The sequence below is a fragment of the Mustela nigripes genome, chromosome 14 (assembly GCF_022355385.1).
Source record: "Mustela nigripes isolate SB6536 chromosome 14, MUSNIG.SB6536, whole genome shotgun sequence".
NCBI lineage: Eukaryota > Metazoa > Chordata > Mammalia > Carnivora > Mustelidae > Mustela > Mustela nigripes.
Window position 1 is genome coordinate 36,422,099 of NC_081570.1, and position 27,232 is coordinate 36,449,330.

General features: G+C 41.6%; 1 protein-coding gene across 3 annotated transcripts in view; it reads right to left on the minus strand.

The window, feature by feature from the left end:
* Positions 1-5,394: 5,394 nt before the first annotated feature.
* Positions 5,395-27,232, minus strand: part of ATPAF1 (ATP synthase mitochondrial F1 complex assembly factor 1) — a 30,561-nt gene continuing 8,723 nt past the window's right edge. Inside the window, exons 5-9 of one of the 3 annotated variants that reach the window (XM_059374641.1) lie at positions 24,606-24,656; positions 23,422-23,469; positions 17,971-18,066; positions 15,777-15,884; positions 5,395-8,191 (exon numbers count right to left, since the gene is read on the minus strand). In XM_059374641.1, the coding sequence (XP_059230624.1) occupies positions 7,997-8,191; positions 15,777-15,884; positions 17,971-18,066; positions 23,422-23,469; positions 24,606-24,656 (498 nt within the window). In that variant the 3' untranslated portion in view covers positions 5,395-7,996. The remainder of the gene's footprint in view (positions 8,192-15,776; positions 15,885-17,970; positions 18,067-23,421; positions 23,470-24,605; positions 24,657-27,232) is intronic. The other 2 variants (XM_059374643.1, XM_059374644.1) reach the window with 2 other exon arrangements.

The window sequence follows — 27,232 nt, forward strand, 5'->3', positions numbered from 1 at the left end:
TCTGCTTTTCTCTGTTATCCTTCACAGTCCTTACCTGGGACATGCTAGGAAGAGCTAGTCTCATCCCAGAAATACTGCATAAAGGCAGACAATAAACAAACCCTTGTTTCTCAGATATTTTACAGGTGGGCTGCCTAGAACCAAAGTGGAGAGAAAATTTGCAACAAGGAGAGAGAAGGAATGTTGCTACCGACACACTGTATGACACTGGGAAAATAATTTCGCCTGGTCTGGGGACTTCTTCAGGGAAAAAAATTACTAACTTATTGCAGGAGTTCCCAAACCAGACCAAGCCTCAGAATTACCGGGAGATTTTTTTTTTTTTTTTTTAAATGAATCTTTTCCCAGGCTTCACCCCAGACCAGAAGAATCCATATTTTCATGGTGGGGCCTAAGAATAAACATCTTTGACAAGTTCTTCAGGTGTTTTTGATCCTCAACCAGGTGGGAAAATTACGGGCTTTGGTCTCTTTAACCTTTAAACTGTTACACCTAATGCTAAGAAAACAAAGGTCTGTAATCTGGAGGAACCTGGTCTCAGGTAAGCCATCCACCATTGGGACACATGGGTGGCTCAGTCAGTTAAGCATCTGCCTTCGGTTCAGGTCATGATCCCAGAGTCCTGGGATGGGGTGTACCTTGGCCCCAAACTCCAAGAGTCACCTGGTTCCTGACCCTATTCTAGATATGGGCACTGGGTCCACCCAGCTGGTGATCAGAAGAAAATAAATAGTGCTCATTCTAACCCGTGTGCTCTGGACTGGGCTTAACCCAGCCTTCCCCTCCTTGCTCCCACCTGCCAGTTTGTGAATCCAGTCTTGAGATCCCCAAATGCCTCCTGCCATGCTCTCTGTCATGCTAACTGTTGCTCAAGCCTCTTCATATCTGTGGAAGAGAATTTCTAGAAATGACAATAGTGCAGGAAGAATAGTACAAAGGAAACTTGTATTTAGAAGTAGGTACATGTTCTAGAAGTAGATCTATGTTCCAAAAGCAGATCCTACCTCTTCACTATAGGAGATGTGTGCTTTAAAAATATCAAGTACTTAATCTAGCAGCTACTATGTTGCACTTTTATAATGTGTGAAGTATAGTGCTAAATGCTGAATATATGCCATATCATTTAATCCTTTCTTTTGAGATAGGACTTTTTTTTTTTTTTTTTTAAATTTACAGATGAGAACACAAAGGCTCAGAGAGACTGGGTAACTTATCCAAAGGCAGACCTGGGATTCTAATTTATACCTTACTCTTTGGGTCTCTGATGCTGTCTTCTCAATGTCCTCATTTGTAAAATGGGAGTAATATTACCCTGATAGTATTGTTGAAAAAGATCAAATGGAAGAAACTTAAGTAGTGGAAGTAAACATCTCAAGAGTCTCCCGGGAGTCGTGTACCAAGCGAGGCTCAGCAAAAGCCCTCTCTGCTCCCTCTCTTTCCCTGCAAAATATAAGATCTGTCAGCTACTTCCCACCATGCCAGAGGGAGGTCAACATGGGAGAATAAATGTGGGTTGAAGAAATATGAATGCAAGATAGGAATTCATGCCACCCAGTAAATGTAGGAATAATAGCAAAAGCAAAAGTGATGTGGGGCTCACAGTGGACCAAAAGCGAAAAATGACCCAGTGGTGCTATTGCAAACCAAAGTAAGGATTTTATTGGCGGGGGGAGGTTAAGTGAAACACTTGAGAGTACACCTGATCACTGCCATGGCAGAGGTAGAAGACCAAGCAAAAGTGAGTACCACAAGTTAAGAGGGACACGGGTGCTGGGCAAGAGAGTCAAGATTCAAGTCAAGATGTTTTGGGAACACTGGCCTGCAACCAGCCAGATGAGAAATAGGGATATGTATAGAAGCCTTGAAGTCCAGAGTTCCAGATGGGAAAAGCCATGTTTGACAGCAGATCGTGGGGAGACAGTGGAGGGTGGGAGTCGGGATAAAAGTGAGAAAAGGACAAGGTGGAGGGGTCAGAAAGGTGACCTTGGTGAGTGGCAGCAATGTGGGAGATGACTGTCAGGTGGGCTGTGGCCACTCCAAAGGACTGCCACCCTAAATCCACTCTGTTACCCTACAAGGTCATCTTAGGCTTAGCTCCAGGCCCCAGTGTGAGGCAGACACTGGTGGGTCTGACTTTGCATAAGCAGGGGCTGGGGTTCTGAGTCATATAAGGAAAGACAGAAGGTGGTTTAATCTGCTGCAAAGACTTCAAGGCAACTTGAGAGCTGTTGCTATACGTCAGCGGGACAGGCTGTGAGATAGAAAAGTGAACAGACTTTTTTGGGGGCCTCCAGCTATGGTGGGCAGAACGAAGCCAGTGAGATAAGGAGTGAGGGGTGGCTAGGTCTCAGTGCAGGGCGGGGAAGAACTTGTCATCACTCAGAGCTATCTCAGCAGGACTCAAACCAGCTAGCAGGTGAACAGCTCCTAGGCCCTGGAAGTTCCCAAATAGTTGCCTGGTGGCTAGGGGATATTGTAGAGAGGGCTGCTGTCATGGTGGGAGGTTTAACTAGACCACGGTTTTTCAGTCTTTCTTGGAGAAATTGTTTCTTCAAATGACAGCTTAGGGGAAGCCCAGCAAATAAAACACTGCTTCTCTGGTTGAGTTAGGGGTAATAAGGACCAGGCTTCCGGAAGCCCCATCTCTAAGGAACTGTTGGCATTCCCTGAAGCAGTGTTGCAAACTAGCTCTCTAAGTCTTCTGTACCATTAAGATTTAGTAAGCCAAGACAGGAGCTTGAACATGCTTTAAAATAATTACCTTGCTCCAAAAGTTTGGACATTGTCTCTCAGTGTCTCCTGCTTATAGACCCTGAACCTGGTTGCCTTCTCTGATGGCCCCATGGTTGTTTTCTACGTGCAGCCTCTGTAATAAGAGCAAGCAAAATGCCCACTACCTGGGCTGGGACATAATCACAGTATGTTTTGCTAAGGCTGGATCTCATGGTGTGGGGGATGTTTATGGATGCAGATGGCCTGAGGTGAGTAGTCATCTAAGACAAATTTAATCCACATTCACTGGGTATCTTACCTCTCTGTGTAAGCTTCACACTGGACCCCAGGAAGATAATGTCCAGTAAGATATGATCCCTGTCTCCAAAAAGTGTCCAATCTATGGGAGCAACAGCCTTGTAAACACCAAGCATGAAATGCTGGGGAGGCACAAAGACCATGTGATGTGCTGGGAAGCACGGAGGAGGCACAGAGGGCAGCAGGGAGGAAGGCAGGTGTCAGGCCGGCTCTGGATGCTTCCAGGGAGCTTTGAAAGGCATGTAAGAATTAACCTGATGAAGAGGGAATGGCATTTGAGGCAGGCGGACACATCCTAAAAGACCAGCACAAAGGTGAGAAGAGCACAGGGTATTTTGGGAACTGCCGCTCATCCAGAATGACTGGAGCTAAGGGAGTATGTGGGGGCCCAGCCCGAGAGGGGCCTAGAGAAGCTGACCAGATCTTGAAGTTCCTGTGTCCTGGGAGCTGATGGAAAGGGACTTGGTTCTGAGAGCTTGGGGGAGGCTGGGAAGATTCATAATGTTTTAAACCAATTTTTCTCACAGCTTCCAGCTCCTGAGGTCCACAGAACTCAGAGATGGTCCTGCGCAATTGAGAGATGAGTCGGCTCACTGGATATTACAAATGACACCATTAAGCCTGGAGCATGGACAGTCGCCTTCTATTCCTGGCTTGGCTCCTGATGCAAGCAGTGACCTTTCAGTCATCTCTTCCCTTTTTGTGTACCAAGTCTCTCCTTCAGCAGAACAGGGATAAAAATGCTGCCACCAACCTGCCACATTAGGAGAACTGCCAAGACCAAAGTGCTAATGGCAGCACAAAACAACCCAAAACAAGTTCTCCTTGGTTAGGACACGATGCCTTTGGAAATAAGGTTTGGAGAAATCAGGAATGTCTAACACATGCATTTTGTTCTTTAGTCGACAGCAGGAAAAACCGGCAAACCTGTGTTTCAGAGCAAGGGCTGATTCAAGAACCCCCATGACTTCTCAGGGCCTGAGCTGGCTGCTGGGGCTAGGCTTAGGGATAACTAACTACCGTCTTCTCTGAGCTGGAAGTAGAGGAGGACAGGTCTGGTGCACAGAGAGCAGCCATGCATCTCACCAACCAGCAGGTTCTACTGATCTCACAGGCTTGTGAGAAGGGCAGATCTAACTCATGCAAAGGGCTTACACAGTGCCTGGCACTTGGTGAGTTTCCAATAAACAGTGCTAGTGATTACTGTTAATGGGTATAGACTACAAGGCCAGCTCTGAACTCACTGGACCTCTTTGCATGGAGCATATAGTCTTTGAAACTTTGATGTCATCTACCTGTTACTCTCTTTCAGAACCATAAGCACTTCATGGTGGGTGCTATGGTCCGGGAAGACATGCATCTTCCCATAGCACCCAGTAGCGTTCTTGAGTCCTCTTTGCCCCTCTTCTGAGACGGCACTGGTCCACTGCCTTATACTGTAATTATTCATGTCAGTGTCTTGCCCGTTGAACTGTGAGCTCCTCCAGGGAAAGGAAGGAACCTTGAAATCTGAGCCCAGAAACACTCATGCTTAGCCAGGCCCTGCTGCAAAAGCCTCAGCACTTGCCGTTCTTTCTACCTGGCACTTTCTCTCACCTCTGCAGACACCACTCTCCTGACCACTAAGTTATTGCTTCCACTCCACATTCTAGCACACTATTTTTTTTATTTTCATAGCACTGCCAGTATTTGAAATAATCTTATTGGTTTATTCATTTGTCTTCTCCACAAGGGATACAAGTTCCGTGAAAATAGGGGCCTTATTTGTCCTATTTGTTGCTGCAGTCACCAGTTTCCTATAACCATGCTTGGCACAGAATAGGTGCTCAATAAATATTAATAACTGCTGAATCAATGCTAAATCAAATGGCTGGGGGTGGGCATTTATACCTCTTCTCTGAGACCGAATAAGAGATCAGCATTGTGGAGACTGCAAAAAAACCCAGAACACGTAGCTCCTGCTTTCAAACTGTTTGAGGAAAGAAGCAGCAGCATAAACATCCTGAGAACGGGACCAGGCAAACTATGGCCAAGTGCCAGATGTGAGGCCTGAGGGAAGAGAGACATAGGCAGTGGCCGGGACAGCCCTGGAGAGCAGGGATCATCTTCTCCATCTCCCCGTGTCAGCACCTAACACAGCGGCTGGAGCAAGTGCTCTGTAAGGGACTGCTGAACTGCCCTGAGCCCACAGCCTGCCAAGGTCATGCCAGGGAATTGGTGAAAATACACAGACAGTGTATAAGCTGGCATCTTGGCTTGCAAACATTACTACTTAGTAAGTTCCAATCTACGCGTCTTGAGGGATTCTCTTAAATTCAGAGTATTTAAATATAGGTACATATACATATACATAACAAGATAATGTTTTGGCTAAAATCCATGTCATTTATTTACTCAACAAACAACTGAGTATCTTCTATGTTCCAGGCCATGTCCTTGGCACTGGGAATGCAGATAAACCCTGGCCCTCAAGGAGCTCACAGTCTAGTGGGGGAAAAAGATACATACATACATACATACATACTTATACTGGAAAGTATGCAAAGGGAGAACACTATGGGGGGCAAGAGCAAAGGAACCAATCGTAAGTCTAATGTCCACAGGAAAGAAAGATCTGGCTAATGGGAGATTTTTCGTGATGAACAGACAAGGCAACAGGTTGAGAACCATTGACTGGTGAATGACCCACACTTGAATCATCTGGAGCACATATTAAATGCAGATTCCCAGCACCTCTGGCAAAGATTATGATCCAGTAGGTTGAGGGACAGGAGAATATGCATTTTAAAGTGCTCTAGGTAATTCTACTGCAATTTAAAGTTTGAGAACTTGTGAGATAAGGTTTGCTCTTGCCATAGCAATGAAGAATGATCTGCTTGTTTGAAATGCTAATTTGTGTTGGTCTTTAAAGAGAGGAGGGGGATTAGAAAAAAAGAAGGGTGTTTACATTTATTAAGCTCTACCTTAGTGTATGTATAAGCCTATTTAATTCTCACAATAATCCTATGAGGTAGATATTATACATTTTATAGATAGAGAAACAGAATCAGAGGGTTTAAGTAATTTGTTCAACAACATACAGCCAATGAAACCCAACACTGACATCTGAACCCAGATTCATTTAACTCAAGCTTGTCCACTTTCTATATCATGTTGCACCTGGGTACAATTTACTGACTGTTAACAATTTTCTTTTGTTCTTTGTTAGATTGCACCACGTAAATATAGAGAATAGCCAGATGGCATTTTGATCATGTCCAATGTAACTGTCCATGTATATATCCCTTTCTGGCAAGTGGGGATCTAGGGCAAAGCTGGGAGGAATGAGCAGCCAATTCTTATCTCTTTTCCACCTCTGGTGGAGATGTTATAAAATGTACTATGGCCAAGAACTGGGTCTATCTGAAGGGAAAGGCAAACATAACCAGATACCCACAAAGGCAACTCCACCCAATGTCAAAGATCAAAACATCCAGACTCAAAAAATGAACTGTCAGAACTAGAGGCAGGTCCAGAATTTGCATTAGGAACAGTTCAGCCTTTAGAGAAACTGTGAAAGGGTAGCAGCAATTCCAGGTTAAACAAACAGTATCTCTTTCTATGCAGACTCAGAAGTATGACAAAATAAACACAGCTCAGAAAATAATGCAAAGTCCAAGCCCATCTAAAGAGCTTGGGGACAGGTCCAACCTATAAGCAAACTTCTGTAATAAAGAAAATACACAAACACACAGGCTGCAAGTACTGGTTACCTTCCCACTTACCAATTCGGGGTCACACAAGCAGACCTCGGGCAGGAGCAGCAAAGTGGGGCACGCCAGGTCAAGAAAAGGAAACACATAGTAAAGGGCGTTGACAACAATACTGGGGGCCCTGGGACCTCAGATTCAGAAGGCTGGTGTGTAACCACTGCCTTCTTCTAGTGCTGAGCCTGGAGCCACAGCAGTGACACTACAAACCAAATGTGAGTTTCCAGTGCTGGAGAATACCTTTCTTATTTTTCGCATTTCAAGCAACTGCTGAGTCCAAAGATGAGATTTACACTGACACCAAGGATAGCACATAGGTTAGATCTCACTGTTTGGTGTAAAAAGACTGTAAGCCAGACTTTATTTTATTGCTACATTTTCCCCATACCCAATATGGGGACATTTGCTTCCACTTACTTTTTCATATAGTACTGGCATGGCTTAGAGTTGTTTAAAACACGTTAAATAAAACACAACATGCAAATCGGGATGGTTCCTCTCCTTTCAAAAGTGTTGATTTATTTACACTGCGCTGATTCACCCTCTCCAGATACACAGCTTCTAATAGGCAAAGTTAGAGGAGCAGGTATAACAAACTATGGTTTAGAAATGCGCAGGCACTGTACTTGTGTGTTTCACTATACCTGAAATCTACTGACCCTCCAAACCAGCTCCATGAAAGGCAACTCTGGAGACATCTAGATGAAGTCTGAATCCTGATGGCAATATCTGGTCATTCTAGAGTCTAAACAGGATATTTGGGCTATACCTTTGGCCAGCCAAGGGGCACACAGGAAGAGTATGCAAAGCCCACATCAAATTATAGCAGGTCTTCAAGCTTACTATCCTGCCACAAATTTATAAATATGAAGAACTAATCATTTGGGAGCTATGAGGTCAAAGGGATACACAGCACAATTATACTGTGTAAAGTCACCATCCTGTGGATCCTTAGCTCTCTCTGGTTATGACCTCAAACACTTAAAAAGGAAGGCTTAAGTATCCTGGGATATAATTATCAGAATGTTTGGGTACATTTATTCCAGAATATCAAGTAATAGGGCTCACCTCCACGATTACTTCTTGTGATAAGCATACAAGGCAACTCATCAGAGATTGCTCCTTATAGCTGCTAAGCTCCCAAAAGTTCAAGGGGCCAGGTAGGCTGCAGAAAACTATCAGGGCTAAGCAGACTCTGTAAGCCAGCCCTCATAGCTCTAAGTCTTATTCTGGTTCTGGGCACATTTCAGTTCTGCTCCAAGTCCACTCTGCTCCAATTCAGCAATGACAGACATGTACTTGAACTCATTTGGTCTGAAGTTAAAGGTCTCCACTAACCCGTAGGTCTCCTTCCGGTCGGTGGCATAGAAGAGCTGAACTTGGTTGGCAATGCACTGTGCCTCAGCAACATTCTGTAAGGTAAAAGAACAGTGAGGTCGTTCCCTACAAAGGGCCATAAACTTCTGTGTCTGAGTCCTGTGGCAAGTAGAGGGCCTTACCTGAGAGTCACTGTTTCCAGAAAGCTTCTCTGACTCCCTGACATCCAAGTCTTGGTAAGGTGCCCCTTGTCTATGCCACCATATGTATCATCTTTCGCTTTTTTGTCCATCTTTCCTAGTATGAATCCCTCAAAGTATATGCTTGCTTTCCATCCCTGCACATGGTCATAGCTAGTCAATGTTTGCTGAATACACTAACTCACACCTCTGAAATTTCCCTCTTCATTCAGTTCCTTAAAAACTGTTGTGTATTTTCGCGGGGGAGGACAGGGAAGAGCAATAGTTACTTAGCTTCAGAACCAGTTTATGAGTCAGTACTAAGTTGTTAACTAACCAGGCAAACTTTTGAGTAAAGCCTGTTCCTGATACCACCTCAGCTGGAATACTAGTGCCAAAGCCAGCTGTGCACTTCTACAATTTGTCCACAAATTCTGACACTTCTCTTTGAGGGAGCCTAGTTTCCCTTTCCTTGAGTGTAGGCTGTACTTACTGTCTTCCTTCTTCCAAATGGTGGGAGAATGACTTCTGCTACTAAGTCACAGAAGACACTGTAGCTTATGTTTTGCCACCTCTCTTAAATTACTTGCTCTGGGGAAAGTCAGCTATCAAAGTCATGAGGATATTTAAGCAGCCCTGCGAAGAAGCCGATGTGACAAGGAAATGAGACTTCTTGCCAACAGCCTCGTGAGTGGGCTTGGAAGTGGATCCTTGAGCCCAGTCAACCTTCTTCAGAGGATTACGGCCTGAGCCAACATCTTGGCAGCAACTTCATGAGAGACTCCACACCAGAGACACCCATCTCTGCTGCTCCTGAATTCCTGACCCACAGAAACTGGGAGGTAATAAATTTTTCTGTTTTGTTTTTTTTTAAGCCACTAAGTTGAGCAGTAATCTGTTCTGCAGCTACTTCTTACTACTATATCAGCAAAGCTCCAGGGAAGAGAAGAGTCTGCCTTCTCTAAAGCTCAGTGGCAGAGAAATGGTGCACTCTGTGTAACAGAGGTGGGGTCTACTCTCAACACCTTACAAAACAATGTCATCAAACTATTATTACTTTTGCTTCCCATACATTTCCCTGGTCTCAGCTGGTCAGAGGCACTTACTCATTATCACTGTGTTTGTATGGCTAAAGCTCAACCCCCCCCCCCCAAATACTGGAAAATTCCCACTAAAACTAACTATCAAAAGTGTGCTATGTCTAGCTACAGAATGATGAAAATGGATTTATAAATACCAAAGGCTCCTTTACCTCCACTCCCTCCCACAGGGCTTTCAGGTCATTTCTTACTGGCAGGGACTAATCTCTGAGACTGGATTTTTAATCAAAAGCCTTTTTCCAAAACGCTGGCTATTTCAAATTAATAGAATTTTAGAACTAGAAGGGGCCTCAGAGATCACCCAGTCTTCATTTAATAGGCCAGCAATCCAAAGGAGAAGTGGTTCAGGGATGGGTCCAAGGTCATACGGCTAGTGAGTGGCAAACTGCATACGGCTAGCAAGTGGCAACCACGGGACTACTAGACTGGTACTCCCTCTCCTTCATCCTGATCATGGTGTGGCAAGATAATTAAGACTGATCAAGGTTGGTAACTCCACTTGATCAATTTTACCTTTCCTATACTCAAACATGCCTCAAGAGGAAACCATTTCTTTTTCTTTTTCTTAAAGACTTTATTTATTTGACAGACAGAATTCACAAGTAGGCAGAGAGGCAGGCAGAGCAAGAGAGGAGGAAACAGGCTCCCTGCTGAGCAGAAAGCCTGATGTGGGGCTCAATCCCAGGACCCTGGGATCATGACCTGAGCTGAAGGCAGAGGCTTTAACCCACTGGGCCACCCAGGCGCCCCAAGAGGAAACCATTTCTAAAGCAAGTGCATTGCTATAGTTGGAGGCAGATACCACTACTTTCTGGGCCCATGAACTGTAGGGGTCCCTACAGTTAAATAACTGATTTAATTTGAGGCTCAGGCCAGTGGAGGTAGGGGTCGTTTCAGCTGTATTCATTCTAGAACAGTGCTGTTCAAACTGCAGAGTTGTAGGGGCTCTGTGGAGGTGTCTCAGGTCCCTTCACCTCTGTTATAGCAGTTTTTTTTTTTTTAATTTATCTGATATAGAATGAGAGCAATTGAGAAAGAGAGAGAGACAGCACCAGCAGGGGAGGGGCAGACAGAGAGACAGAAGTAGCTTCTTCCACTGAGCAGAGAGCCTGACATGGAGCTTGATTCCAGGACTCTGGGATCATGACCTGAACCAAAGGCAGACACTTAACCTACTGAGCCACCCAGGCGCCCCTATTTTAGATGTTGTATCAGAGATTTCACATAATAAGATCTTGTTTGGAGATACCGGTGGCTGAGCTGGTTAAACATCTGACTCTTTTTTTTTTTTTTTTTTTTTTTTTAATTTACTTGACAGACAGAGATCACAAGTAGGCAGAGAGGCAGGCAGAGAGAGAGGAAGGAAAGCAGGCTCCTGCTGAACAAAGAGCCCGATGCGGGGCTCGATCCCAGAATCCTGGGATCATGACCTGAGCCGAAAGCAGAGGCTTAACCCACTGAGCCACCCAGGCGCCCCTAAACATCTGACTCTTGATTTTGGCTCAGGTCATGATCTCAGGGTCACGAGATCGAGCCCCACATCAGCAGACTCTTTCCCTCTGCTGAGAGTCTTTCCCTCCCCCGCCTCCTTCTGCTCCACCTCTGTTGCTCTTGTGGTCTTTCTCTCTCTCAAATAAATAAATTCTTAAAAAAATAAGATTTGGGGGGCACCTGGCTCAGTTCTTAAGTGTCTGCCTTTGGCTCAGGTCATTATCCCGGGGTCCTGGATCGAGCGCCGCATCGGGCTCCCTGCTCAGTGGGAGGCCTGCTTCTCCCTCCCGCACTCCCCCTGCTTGTGTTCCTTCTCTCACTGTAGGTCTCTATCAAATAAATAAATAAATAAAATCTTAAAAAAAAAAAAAAAAGATTTTGTTAGGATAAAGGGTTCTGACGACTAGTTTAAAGACCACTAGTATGGTGGGTAAGGAGACGTGTATTTGTCTCTCAAGGGGGGTTATGGAATGCCCCCTCCCCACTGCCTTAGTTCTCAACATGAAGCAGTAGTCTTCTCCCTTTCTAGGACCTGAGAAGACAAACATTTAATTCCTATATTGGTCAAAAAGGAGATATACGAAAAAACTTGATTCCTCCCTTTCTTTCAATCTTCAGAGATACCATCACCTTACCAAGTCCTGCCCATTTTATTCCCTAATATATTTTTAAAAATATTTTATTTATTTATTTGACAGACAGAGAACACAAGTAGGCAGAGAGGCAGGCAGAGAGAGGAGAGGAAGCAGGCTTCCTGCTGAGCAGAGAGCCTGATTCAGAGCTCGATCCCAGGACCCCAGGATCATGACCTGAGCTGAAGGCAGTGGCTTTAACCCACTGAGCCACCCAGGCACCCCCCTAGTATTTCTGCGGTCATTCTCTTTCCATCATCTTTACTATTCTACTTCAGGTCTTCACTATCTCTTGCTCATACTACTGCAACTGTCTCCTAAATGATCACAATGATCAGGTTAGAACTAAAAAATATATAGGAAGTAAATAATTAAGATTAATAGCTTTGAAGTCCTACTCTTTACCAGTCACTCCCTGTTCAAAACCCTTTCATGACACTTTCATGTCCTCAGGATAGAGCCAAACCTCTAAACACAACCCACCATATCTTCTTTTTAATATATTAACGAGAGCAAACTGTTTGTAATACCTCAAGTCATTTTATGTGTCCTAACATGTACTTATGTGATTCCCTCTATCTGGAACATTCCTCTTCCCCTCCCCACTTTCTTTATCTGGTTAGACTCCTGCTCATGTTTGAGATTCAGTCCAGGTGTCATCTCTAGGACTTCTCTTTTTCCTCCTTCTGGGCCAGGAAGAGCCCCTGCACAAGCATCCTAGCACTCTATCCGAGCACTGGCCGCACTCCAGTGAAATCATCTATTAACACAGAGGTGGAATCAAATAAGGTTTTCAAATATTCTCCTAAATTTCAGCATTAAAGTTATTAGTGCAGAAGTTACCTCTAGTTTCTGTATATTTCTATTCATTTGCTTTACTGTGTTTGGAAGTACTATGCCAAAGTGCAAATTCATGCACGAGTAGCAAAGGATCATATGTTACATTTCTAAGTTTCCCATCTCTGAATTGCATACCCCTACAATAAATTCTAACATGTCTAGTTCTGTACTGCATAAGAAAGTCACAGTTAAATTGATTTCTATGAGGCAAATGTATGTTGTTTGATATGTTGCCCAGTATTATAAGGGCAAGAAGAAAATTTTCATGTTGATGAGGCCTGTGCAGCAGTGTAAGACCACCAGAGTAAGGTGGTAAAAATGCCATAATAGAAGGACCTCCTGTCACCTCCAGGGTCCACTTTCATTATGGTTAGATGGTGGGCTTTGCTGAAGAACAGAAACCAAAGCCTCTGTGTCACTCCATCCTTCTTGTGGGAAAATCTTAAACCTTGTCTTTATTGGTAACTATATTCCCTCCAATCTCAATTTGAAACAGCCACACTCAGTCTACTACTATTTCCTAATAAATTAATTATAGGAACTTGAATTCAAGACCCTGAGATCATGACCTTGAGATCAAGACACTTAACTGACTGAGCCACCCAGGCACCCCAGCTATTTCCTATCTTTTAAACTCACTCCCAACTTCAAAAATCCTTTAACTCCACCAGGACCCACAATTCTTACGGTCTCTAACTTTCTTTATGTTTCACTTTCCTCTTTATTCAGCCTGCATTCCATGGTCAATAATTATCATCATTCTTTTGCACTCACCTTTAACTTTCTGTTCCCTACTTACTTCATTAGACCACTTGGCTGAACCATAACCCCAGGTAAACACAAATCTCAGCCCACTCCTCTCTCTACGCCTGTACCCACACAGCCATTCTCTCTTCCATTTTTCTAGACCACATGTCGACAATTTCTGTAAAGGGATAGCCAGTTAATATTTTAGGTTCTGCTGGCCCTACAGTCTTTGTTGCAACTACTTAACTATGGTGTGGACGTAAAGCAACCATAGATAATATGTAAATAATAAGCATAATTGTGTTCCAATAAAACTTTATTTATAGACACTGAAATTTGAATTTCAAACACTTTTCACAGGCCATGAAATATTATTCTTCTTTAGTTCTGCCCCTCCCCCTCCAACCATTTAAGGATGTAGAACACATTTTTAACTCATGGGCCTTCTAAAAACAGATAATGGTTTGGATTTGGCCCACAGGCTGTGGTTTGCTGATTCTGTCCTAGAAAATAATTTCACACTTTCTCTTTCTTTTCCACTCAATTATCCAACACCTATTCTTCCATCTTCACTCTCTGCTGATAAGTCTGTCTTTTCACTAAGCGATCTGGAGAGAACTTCTACAAGATACCACCACCTCTCTCCATTTAACTGTATTTGTGTCCTCTTATTTTGGCTTCTCTCCTATTGTATTTCTGGCAAAGATCAATCCCTTAAAAATACTTCGAAAATTCTCTCGTCTTTCTCCTGCATTATCAGTATTTCCCTCTCTACTGAATCTTTCCATCTGCATACAAATATAATGTTCTTTCTCTCATATTTAAAACAAAACACATTCTTGTTCCCACTTCTCCCTTGCCAGCTCGTGCTCCTACTCTCTCCTCTTCAGAGAAACATCCTTGGAAGACTTATGTTTACTCTACAATTTTTCTTCCCAACCTCTTTTAAATGTACTCCAATGATGCTTCTGGCCTACCACTCCTCTGAAACTGTTCTTAAAAAGCTCGGTATGACTTCCACATTGTGACATCTAGTCAGTTTTCAGTCTTCATTTCATTGGCCCGACCAGCAAGTGAGACTTGGCCAGTCGAGTCCTCCTAATTCCTTGAAACATTTTATCTTAGCTTTCAGGGCATTTTACCATCTTAGCTTTCCTTCTATCTCACTATTCCTTTTTAATCTTCTTTGCCAATGCTTCCTCATGTCTCCAGACTCAGTTCTTAAACCTCTTTTCTTTTCATCTTCATTTACTTCCCCAGTGATTTCATTTAGTCTCATGGTTTTAAATAACAATCTGTATGCCGACAACTCTCATTATTTCTATCTCCAGTCTGGACTTGTCCCCTGACCTCTACGCTCATAAGTCTAAGTACTTACTACTTGGGCATCTAATAGCTATCTTAGATTTAACATGTCCAAAACTGAGCTCCTGATCTCTCTCCCAAATCTGTTCCTACTTCATTCTTGTCTACCTCAATCAACGGCAACTCTAGGGGCACCTGGGTGGCTCAGTTGTTGGAGCATCTACCTTTGCCTCAGGTCAGGATCTCTGGGTCCTGAGATCAAGCACCACAATGGGATTCCTGCTCAGCAGGACGGGGTGTGGTCCGTTTCTTCCTCTGTCTCTACCTTGCTGTGCTCTCTCTCTCTCAAACAAATAAATAAAATGTTTTTAAAAAATGGCACCTCCGTTCTTTTGGATAGGATTTTGTGTGACTTCCAGCTGAGTGTGATGAGGGAAAGAAGAGTTCCAATTCTGTCCCAGGCTTGGGGCTTATTGCTACGGTGAAACACTAGCTGAGTGTCATCAATTTTTCCTTCTCTGTAAGTAGCTGGTGAGAGAGAGGACAAATAAGTGGGTATTGTACTGAAGAATCTTAGGGAGAAGAGGCACTACAGTGTTCACTATTTCGACATCCTGAACTTAAGTCCTGCCAGATAAATGAGATGGAAATGAGCAAGGACTAGATAAACCAGTTGTATAGCAACCATAAAACTACTCCTGGCCCTGAATATACAGAGAAAACAAACACAATGGGCATCACCCTCTACGGACATATTGTCAATGCTCTATCCCAGGGAATGGGAAAAGGGGGAAGGGGAATCATTATGTATGCTAAATATAGTACATGTGAACAGTGTGGAGGAAGAGAAAAGATTGAGAACCATTACAGACTTTGAACTCATCCTGACACTCAGAAACCATTTGCGTGTCCACAGTCTCTTACTTGAAACCCCTAAGGCCAGATGTGTTTGGAGTCAGAATTACTGTATTCTAGAAAGGCAAGAGGTGCATTATGTAACGCCCTATGGTCAAACACATTAAAATTTTCTTAGTAAAATGCGTGACTATTCCACACCAAGTGGGATTAATAAGGACTACAAGTGGCCTTCTATCAGTTTAAATGAAGATTTAGCTACCAAGTAAGTTCAACTCAGATAACGTCTTGTAACCAAATGAATTATGAGAACTTTGTTTTCAGAGCTTTTAAGCTTCAAAATTGTAAGTGATTGAGTCAGTGATTGTACTAACTTCAACTTGGAAGAGCTCATGCAAGACAAAATTATTGTCAGTGTTAAGAAATAAGTACATGTAGGTCTCTGGAATTTTACCTCTCATGATCTTTGACAGAAGAATAGTACCTTCAGGGCTACCAGGTAAATCCAAAGAGGTAAAAATTAATTCTTACCAGAAATGTGGGATCCATTTCTGCTGTCATCAGCACTATGCCCTTTTCTTCCTTAAGTTCAGGGTAGTGATATAAAACCAGCTGGCTGGTTGCAGCATCCCCTCGGGTCTGTAAGAGAAACACTTATCAAGGCTCAATAAGGTACCACCACACAAAACTGCAATTTCAGAGCAATAGAGAGTCTAGAGGAAATTCAGGCTCTTAACAGCCCCTTGGGTGGCTAGTGAGTCAGAGGACTAGTAGGTGGGGGGATGGTCAGGCTTGCCAAGGCACAGTGAAACTGACAGTTCACACAGTGTTATTTGTGTCTTCAATTAAAAAAGGTTTGGCTTTTTTCCCAGAGAATGTTTACAGTAGGCAGTGAATCCTTCATCATGGCCATATATTTAAAAACAAAATGGCACAAGCAGCTACCAAATCAAGTTCTAAAGAAAGCAATATGCCTGTGTAATTGCCACTTTTATGGACTAGTGCATTTCACAGTTGAAATCTACTCCCCTTGGCTGGCTCTGAAGACTGAGCTCTTTTAAGCTGTAGTGAACAGCTGGAGAGTTTGCACATGGGCCAGATTTATAATGTGCAGTTTTAAAATATAATATAGATGGGAGATGGGGGGAAAAGAAGAATGGGAACATCATAATTTCATGAAGAATGGACAGGGCACTGGTTATCAGACCTCAGTCCAGACTAGGAAGAGAGGTGGGGTTCAAAGTTAAAGCCCTCATATAGTGTAGAGGAAACAACTGTATGTTAAAAAAAGATCTCTGGGTTTCATCTTTAAATTTCAGCGGAAGTCCTTCTAATTATTAGCTAATTATTGCTTGGGTTCAGCTCATCCTTCAGTTCTCCCCTATAGGCTTTAAATATACTGATCATTTTTTAAAAAATATTTATTTATTTGACAGAGAGAGAGAGAGCGCGCACAAGTAGGCAGTGAGGCAGACGCGGGGGTGGGGGGTGGGGGACTAGGCTCCCTGATGAGCAGAGAGCCTGACATGGAGCTCGATCCCAGGACCGAGATCATGACCTGAGCCGAAGGGTAGAGGCTTTAAGCCACTGAGCCACCCAGGCGCCCCTATACTGATTACTTTGATCATAATTACATTTCTGAATCTTCTTCCCATAGTCATCTATATGAGCTTCAGGAGGTCTCACAGGTCTCTAAGTCCTAGCATTGTCTCTAACAAGTGGCATAAGGGTTCAGCTCACAGAATGGAATCAATCAAATCCAGCTCTGCCACCTATTACCACACTAGGGGCTAACTTCTCTGAGTCCATACTCTTCTCTATAAATAGCAATAATAACAGTGACTATCTTCGTGGGACATCTGTGAGAATTAAATGACATAATGTATACAAAACACCTGGCACACAGTAAGTACATCAAATGTTGGTTATTATAGGATGTGCCCAATAAATGTTATTTTATAATTCACCCAATAATCAAGTAAAAACTGCTCCCTCATTCTGCCTTTTCCTTTTTTTCCTCCCCCGCCTTTTTTAAACAAATGTAATACAATTTTAGGATACAATCACATGGGATACAATCATGAGCAAACACTCATTCTATTTTGCATTTCTTTAACTCCAACCTTCAAAGCCATTGAAACATATACTTTTTTTTTTTTTTTTTTTGGCAATGTGGCCTCCAAATATAGAATGTCAATCCTAGTTAAGATCTGATTTAAAATAATGATTTCATTTTTAAAAGCTGCAAATGCTTTGGACTGAACTTAATCCAATATTTGAGAATAAAACAAAGAAAAAAAAGAAAGGAAGGAAGCAAACAAAACATCTCTGGAATGGAAATGATGCATCTAGCATCTCAAAAAGTGCTGACCCTTAATAAAATACAAGTAAAACATGGAGCTTAACTTAGGGTTAAAAGATAAACATCGCAACTCACCCATGTTTGTTAAGTGAGGCACAAGCAGTAAACGTTATACAGGTAGAGGGAAGAAACAGGAGACACCGAATGCGGTCAGAGAATATGTTTCGGGGTCTTTTCCAATTTCTAGGTATTGAGTAGAGCCTAGAAAGCTAGCCCAATATACAAAGTATAACAATTCATCAACACCAAAGCAAATACTGCTGGCAGTTAGTAGATACTCCGTGTCCTCAAGCCTCAGTAAGGGCTCACAGTCCCACAAAGGAGTAACCTTCTTTCTTCTAGGGATGAGCACAAGACACCTACCTGAATATTTATAAGTGCAGTGAAGTGGAGTTCAGTACCTGTCCATTGTCCTACAAAGAACTCATAACCTTCCCTTCTTGGTAGTGCACAGAGAAACTGTGGGAAAGAGAGATGAATGAACACAATCATTTGCTCCATATCCAACTGCCTGTATCATTTATTCCATTTTTCCACTATTGGTTTTTAAACATTTTTTAAAATTATGAAATTTATGTGACAATTTAACAAATACTCATAAACTTCCCAACCTACCTATGAAAGCATTAGAGATCTAACTGAAGCTTTCTCTGTAACCCACTCTAATCCCATTCTAGAGTAACATTTATCCTGCATTTGGTGTCTGTCATTCCCTTTCAGGTTTTTATACTTTAAATGTACACACACACATGCATATTTATATACAAGAACTACTACATGTTTAAAAACTTAAATCTTATCAAACTATATGTCCATTTTGCAACTTGATTTTTTTCACTCCACATTACACTTTAGAGATTTATCTATGTTGATGAATACAACTCAAATTCATTAATTTTCATTGCTGTATGGAATTCTACAGAAATTTACCACAACTTATCTATTCTATAGATGAACACTTGAGTTTTTGAATTTCTAATCTTTCTAATGTTGCCGAGTTAACTTTGTTCCAATTATAATCATTTCCTATTCTTTTTTTTTTTTTTAATTTTATTTATTTGACAGACAGAGATCACAAATAGGCAGAGAGGCAGGCGGAGAGAGAGAGAGAGGAGGAAGCAGGCTCCCCGCTGAGCAGAGAGCCCGATGTGGGACTCGATCCCAGAACCCTGAGATCATGACCTGAGCTGAAGGCAGAGGCTTAACCCACTGAGCCACCCAGGCGCCCAATCATTCCCTATTCTATCATCTGAGGCTGATACTGGAGCATGGCTATAAACACAAAGAATGATTAATTTTATGCTATAATGTTTAGAACTGAGAATGAGTGGTAAAGAGAATGGTGTCAGGACAAAACAAAGTATAATCACTCTAGTACGCCTTAGTCATGGAGCTGTCTCCTTATGGCCAACCACTCAGGCCAGATTTTATTTTATCTATTTTATTTTTCTTAGATGATATTAGATATTTTATCTATTTTATTTTTCTTAGGTGATATAACCTCAGTGCCTAGCTAACATATAACTGATTTGATTTCTGTTGCTCCTGGTCACAGTGCATTTTCTAGAAGTTTCTATAAATGGAACCAAAGAATCTAAACTTCTTTTGGGTATGGTATCTTTCATTTAGTTTAATTTTTCATGATCTTTCCATGGTATTTCATGTATCATTAGTTCATTCTTCTTATAGCTGAATATTATCCCACTTTATAGGTCTATGTACACACAATCCCTCTCCCCCTACAATATCTTTATATACCTGTGATAGATATCTTTTAGTATTTGGTTATTAAAAATAAAGCTGCTATGAACATTTGCGTTATTTGAACATATGCTTTCAATTCTTGGGAAATATCTAGGGAGAAGAATAACTAGGTAGTATGGCAGGTATATGCTTAACTTTTAAAGAAACTGTCATTCTGTTTTCTAAGGTGCTTATACTATTTTACATTATTCTATCAGCAGTATATGAGAGTTCCAGTTCTTTCATACCCTCACCAACACTTAGTACAGTCAGTCTTTTTAGTTCTAGTCATTTTAGTGGTATCTCACTGTGGTTTTAATTTGTAATTTGCATTGTGACTAATAATACTGAGCATCTGCCATTCCACTTGACTGGCAAATTGTCTCAGTCTTTTGCTCATTTTTTAATTGGGTTGCCTATCTTAAGTTTTAAGAGTTTTTTTTTTTTTTAAAGATTTTATTTATTTATTTGTAAGAGAGAGAGAGAGTGAGAGCGAGCACAGGCAGACAGAGTGGAAGGCAGAGTCAGAGGGAGAAGCAGGCTCCCCGCGGAGCAAGGAGTCCGATGTGGGACTCGATCCCAGGACTCCGGGATCATGACCTGAGCCGAAGGCAGCTGCTTAACCAACTGAGCCACCCAGGCGTCCCTTAAGTTTTAAGAGTTTTTAATATATTCTAGATACATGTCACTTGCCAATATGTGTCTTGTAAATATCTTCTCCCAGTCTGTGGGTTGTCTTTTCGTCTTCTTAACAGTGTATTTTGCAAAGTAGAAAATTTTATTTTTTATTTATTGTGGTAAATGAAATAAATAATATATAAAATTTATAAAATATATAAAAATAAATAAAATAACATTAAAAGTTATCATTTTAACTATTTTTTTAAAAGATTTTTTAAATTTATTTGACAAAGAGACAGTGAGAAAGGGAACACAAGCAGGGGGAGTGGGCAGAGGGAGAAGCAGGTTTTCCACCAAGCAGGGAGCCCAATGTAGGGCTCGATCCCAGGACTCTGGGATCATGATCCGAGCCGAAGACAGCCACCCAATGACTGAGCCACCCAGGCACCCCATCATTTTAACTATTCTTAAATGTACAATTCAGTGGCATTAAGTATATTCATGTTGCTATGCAAACATCACCATCGTCCATCTCCAAAACTTTTAATCTTCCCAAACTGAAATTCCAACCCATTAAACAATGACTTCTCATTCCCATTTCCCCCATTCCCTGGCAGCCCTCCATCTTTCTTTCTTTCTTTTTTTTTTTTTTTCGTTCTACTTTCTGTCCATTAGTTTGACTATTCTAGGTACCTACACCTATTCTAGATACGTAAGTGGAATCATACAGTATTTGTCCTTTTGCGTCTGGCTTATTTTACTTAGTATAATGTCTTTAAGGTTCATCTATGCTATAGCATGTGTCAGAATTTCCTTCCTTTTTAAGGCTGAACATTCTTTTGGGTGTATATACCACATTTTGTTATTTCATCTATCAGTGGATACTCGGGTTTCTTCCATCTTTTGACAATTGTGACTAATGCTGCTATAAACATAAGAATACAGGGCACCTGGGTGGCTCAGTGGGTTAAAGCCTCTGCCTTCAGCTCAGGTCATGATCCCAGGGTCCTGGGATCGAGGCCCACATTGGGCTCTCTGCTCAGCAGGGAGCCTATTTCCTCCTCTCTCTCTGACTGCCTCTCTGCCTACTTGTGATCGCTCTCTCTGTCAAATAAATAAATTAATTAAAAAAAAAACCATAAGAATACAAATATTTAAATTTTGATGAAATCTAATTTACTAATTTTGAATTCTTTTATAGTTTGAGTTTTCTGTGATATATTTAAAAAATCTTTGCCTGAGATCACTAACATAAGATAGTATTTTGTAGAAGGTCCATTTATATCTATGATCTATTTTGAGTTAATTTTTGGATACAATATGAGGTAAGTTTAGAGGTTCATTTTTTTTTTTAAAGATTTTATTTATTTATTTGACAGAGATCACAAGTAGAGAGAGAGAGGGGGAAGCAGGCTCCCCACCGAGCAGAGAGCCCAACGTGGGGCTCGATCCCAGGACCCTGAGATCATGACCCAAGCCGAAGGCAGAGGCTTAACCCACTGAGCCACCCAGGTGCCCCAAGAGGTTCATTTTTTACATATGGATATCCAAACTGGAGAGATTATCCTTTCCCCATTTAATTACCTTGGCACCTTTATTAACAAATAAATGACCACACATGTTGGTCTATTTCTGGATTTTTTGTTCTGTTCTATTGATCTATATAGGTCATCATTTTTTAAAAATTTTATTTATTTATTTTTAATTTTAATTTATTTTTTTAAAGATTTTATTTATTTATTTGTCAGAGAGAGTGAGCACAGGCAGACAGAGTGGCAGGCAGAGGCAGAGGGAGAAGCAGGCTCCCTGCTGAGCAAGGAGCCCAATGTGGGACTTGATCCCAGGATGCTGGGATCATGACTTGAGCCGAAGGCAGCTGCTTAACCAACTGAGCCACCCAGGCGTCCCTTTTTTTAATTTTTTATTTCTCAAGACTTCATTTATTTATTTGACAGACAGAGATCACAAATACGCAGAGAGGCAGGCAGGGAGAGGGGGGAAGCAGGCTCCCTGCTGAGCAGAAAGCCTGATGAGGGGCTTGATCCCAGGACCCCGAGATCATGACCTGAGTCGAAGGCGGAGGCTTAACCCACTGAGCCGTCCAGGTGAAGACAGTGTGATCTTTATGCCAAGATCACACTGTCTTCATTATTGCAGCTTTATTTTTTTTAAAGATTTTATTTCTTTATTTGAGAGAGAGAGCACCAGAGGGGAGGGAGTAAGAGAATCAGACTCCCCACTGACCAGAGAGCCGGATGCTAGGCTCAATCCCAGGACCCAGGACCATGACCTGAGCCAAAGGTAGACACTCAACTGACTGAGTCACCCAGGCACCCCTGTAGCTTTATAATAAGCCTTGAAATCATGAAATGTAAGTCCTCTAATTTATGTTTTTGGTTTTTTTTTCAAAATTATTTTGGGGCAACTCCCTTGGGTCCCCTACCTCTTTGGGAGCTTTGTACTATCACTCAATAAACTTTGCTTCACTATCACTCAATAAACCTTGGTTTCTTGCCCACTAAAAACAAAAACAAACCTGTTTCGTTAATCTAGGTCCTTTGGATATCCAAATGTATATATTTTTAAAATGGCTTGTCAATTTCTTTAAAGTTTTTTTTTTTCTTAATTTGAGAGAGAGAGAGAAAGAGAGAGCATGAGAGGGGAGAGGGGCAGAGGGAGAAGCAGACTCTCTGCTGAGCAGGAAGCCTGATGCAGGACTTGATCCCGAGACTCTAGGATCATGACCAGAGCCAAAGGCAGCTGCTTAACCAACTGAGCTATTGAAGCACCCCTATCAATTTCTTTAAAAAAAAAAAAAAAAAAAGCCTACTGGGATTTTGACTGGGATATTTACTCTAGAGATCAACGATGATAATACTGAATCATCCAATCCACCATCACAGTCCATCTCTCCATTTACTTAGATGCTTTTTAATTTCTCTCAGCAATGTTAGGAAAATCTTTCTGAAAATCCTAGAAATTATTACTGACACCAAATCAGATGGTCCACCTCACCAATTCCTTTTCCCTTGGGTCTTCTGGCAGCTCATGACTCCAACAATATCATAATTCCTTAGACATACACAGGCAGAATAGCATGGCCAAAAAGGAAAAGGCATTGGCAGTAAAACAGAACTTAAAGAAGGGTGAAAATGCGAAGAGCTCAGGTGTTGCCTCCCATGTTCACTTTTACTGACAGAGATCCAAATCAGAAAGGGCTGTGCTGTGTCAGAGAGCTAAAAAGCCTGAGCCACCTACTGGGACAAACCCACACGATCCCTTACAGCTTAAAATCTCACTTATGGAGTTCAGTCAACACGTGAGCATCTTTGTTAAATAAACAGAGTGCTATACCACATGAGACAGGATGGATTATGAAGGGGTAGGTCAGAAAACATCCTTGTTTGGCAGCACTGATAAGCAAGCCTCATCTGGTCACTGGAAACTTACTGTTGGACAGGACTGAGCCCGGGACCAGATCAAGTCAAACTTCTCTTTCTGTAGGTTAGAAAAGAATAAAATTCAAAACCAATAAAATGTAAGGCTGCAATCACATTTAAATTCACCAAGACTTAACTCTAGGATGAAAATACAACTAAAAATATCTCTTACATTCTACCATTTATAAGTCCCTCTTATGATAGAGAGAAAAACCGGGTGGGTGTGTGGCTGCTCAATATCAGAATTATCCGTGAGAAGTGGATACTCCAAAGCCTCCAGACTCTGCCAGAGACTTCTGGCCACTGAGGCTAAGGGAGAGCCAAGAAGGCCTGTTCAAGCAATGAGTCAGCATTGCAGATCTAAAATATCACAAAAAGTGCAGATCCTTTTGGCCGTGGAACATTTCAAGAGCAAGCGTCTGTGTGTATAAGAGCTGGGGTAGCAGTACTCTCAGAGCAACCACACGGCCCGGCTTTACTTTTCTGTCTCTAAGTTCTCCTCCTTAATCTTAAACTCATACATGTAAACTCAATGCTTGATGTAAACTTAACCTAAACGACTTCCTCTTCAGGGAAGAACAATTAAAAAACTAGCCAATAACCCAGAATGGCAAATGCTTTCTTATGCAGAAGTTAGTGTGAGGACGTTAACTAGAAGAAACTAACAGCACCTGACAAACCTCAGTGGTCAAGAGTGGCCACTGACTATCTCCAAGACAGCAATTTCAAGAAGGGAAAAATATAAAGAAAATGCCACTTGCTAAGGGAAAATGCCAGAAAAAGCCTAGGAAGAGGCTTTATAGTCAGCTCAGTAATAGGTCACTTATAGACAAAAGGGGAAGAAAGCTATGTTCGAGGCCCTGTCTGAAATTCCAACAGTGGCTGGAAAACACCAAAAAGAAGTAAAACACATTTGGAAATTGCTTAGCAACATGAACTTACACCATGCTCCCTTGTCAGAGACTTGAGTCAAAGAGACATTTCTAAACCAGAAAGAGGGAAAACAAGAGCCATAAATATACCATATGGAGCTTCCAATCTTTGGTGCTTAGGGCATAATAAAAACCCTCGGAGCTATAAATGTAAGTTCTCAAGAGGCAATAAACATAGAAAAAGTAAAGACAACTGCCTGCTAAGGTTAGAGCCCTGACCTTCATGCTATAACACTTTCATTTTCCCCTCCAAACTACTTACAGGAATAACTGCATAGACCGTATCTTTTGCTGCAAAATACTGCTGCCAAATCTGTACAAAAAAGAGAGGGTGTCTGTGACATGTGGGTAATCTTTTCAACCTGTGTCAAGAAACAGTGACAGCTTTTCATTGCTCAGAATTAACACACTATTTGATAACAAGGAAAAAACCCCAATGTAATGCTTTTATTACTAGTACATGATTACAAAAAAGATTTAATACCATTTACTGTTCTAGATGATTAAACTGTAACTCTTAAAAATAAATTCCTGTCAGACAAATGGATTCCATGACCTTGTTAATCATTTCTCTCAAGATGTGCCTGTATGCAACAGACACGTTCTTTTCTCATATCTTCTCTTTTTCTCCCCAAAACCCATATTCCCCAGCCCACTGTGGGCTTCTCAGCCAGCCAGGACATCAGTCATTCAGAACCCAGTGTCTGGAGTCAGGCAGACCTAGATGCAAATCCCAGCTGCAATCATTTGCTGGCCATGCTACTTAGGGCCAATTACTGAAAATCACTAAACAAAAATCATCAGTAAAATAGCAATATTATCAATCTAACAGGATTATTGTGAGGACTAGTATATTTGTGCTTAGCACGAGAGCATTACAGTGCAAACCACAGCCAAGGTGCTCTGAGGGCAACAAAGACGCACTTAACGCAAGTTAGGAAATGAATGGCAGAGGAGGGGACACTTGAACTGTATCCTCAAGAATGATCAGGAGTTAGCGCAGTGAACAAGGCGGCTAGGAAGATAAACAGGTAGGATAGAAGACACACATCTTAAGTAAAGAATGATAGCATTAGCAAAGGCACAGAAGTCAGGGAAGGCATCACAGCCAAGGTGACACCCGAGTGAGCTTTTGAAGAACAGGGCCATCCTCCTTCAGAGATGCTCTGCTTTGTCAACATTTTCAATAAGAATTGGGGGGGGGGGGGCTAAGTATGATCTAACTAACACAGGGTACAGAAGGACTATTACCTCCCAGGACCTGGGCAAACCACTATCAGTGCAGCCAAAGGTTGCTTTCCCATTTTTATTTTTTTTACATGTCAGACAATCTTTTCATTTTAATGACAGCATAACCTTCTATTTTTATTTAATCTATTTTAGTAGATAGTTCATGAATCAAATGAAATTTATAGACAGATAGATGTTTCCTAACATAACTGACTTTGGTTACTCAAAATTATTTTAACAAACACAAACTTGTGTTTAAAATTATAGGTCTGCATGATACTCATCACACGATCAAGCCTTCTGGACCTGGCTTCTCTCTCTCTCCCCTAAAAAACATGGTTGGTGTCCGCTTTCTATCGGCATCTCTTCCCAAAGACACAGTTCGAGACTTTGCATAAGCCTCTATTAACACACGTTAGAACCCTATGCTGTTCTTGTCTGTTTCCGTCTCTGTCCTTCTACTGGGCTAAAACTATTTGAGAGGAGGGGATTCTCTCATTTATTTCCATGTCTGGCATACAACCTGATATTTAGTAGATATTCAATAAATGCTTCTGCTGATATAAATGACACAGCACCCAAAGGAAACTCATGGCAATGGGCACAACTTTCCGAAGGGGAATAGGATGCAGAGTCAAACAGACATGGGTTTGAGTCCCAGCTCTACCCTAAGCTATTTAATCTCTTTAAATTATAGTTTTCTTGGTTGTAAACTGTAAATAATAGCACCTGCACTTCAAGATAGTTATGAGACTTTAATGAAATAGTGCATATGAAGCACTAAGTATAGTACCTGGCACACAGTCTACTGCTTTATTATTTTGATTTTCTCAATATACCTAAAATAATTCATGGAATTACAATAAAAGCCAATAAATAGCTTATAATAGTCTAATTAGAGAGAAAAGGATCACAATATGAAAATGTAAACAGCAATGCAAATCAAGGTGTATGGAATAATCAAACAGGTAGGACAGATCATAAGTGCTCTGAAGGAAGGTGTCCAGAAAGCTCCCTGAAGAAGGTCCTATAATAACAAAGGACTCTGAATGGCAAGCAAAGGAATATAGGAAGTCACTGAACATTTGCAAGCAGGTCACTGACATAATATTTATTTTTATTCATTTACTTAAAAACACAAATGTAGCACTTACTCTGTGCTATGCACTGTTCTATGTGCTTTACAAATATGAACTCATTTAATTCCCCAAGGAGCTCTACATGTAAGTACTATTATTACTATTATGAAATAAGTACTATTTTTTTAAAAGATTTTATTTATTTATTTGACACAGAGAGAGAGATCACAAGTAGGCAGAGAGGTAGGTAGAGAGCTATTCTGCTGAGCAAAGTGCCTGATGTGGGGCTTGATCCCAGGACCCTGAGATCATGACCTGAGCCGAAGGCAGAGGCTTAACCCACTAAGCCACCCAGGTGCCCTGAGATAAGTACTATTAGCACTACTATTAGTATTATTATCTCCACTTTACAGAGAGAAACTAAGGCTCAGACAGGTTAGGGTTAGGGTTAGAACATATCAAAGTCATTAACGTAGTAAGTGGTAGAGCTAGGACTTAAAACTCGTGGCTTGGCTCTTGAGTCTCTGAGTCTTGGTTTCTTAGTTTTTTTTTGTTGTTGTTGTTAAAGATTTAATTAATG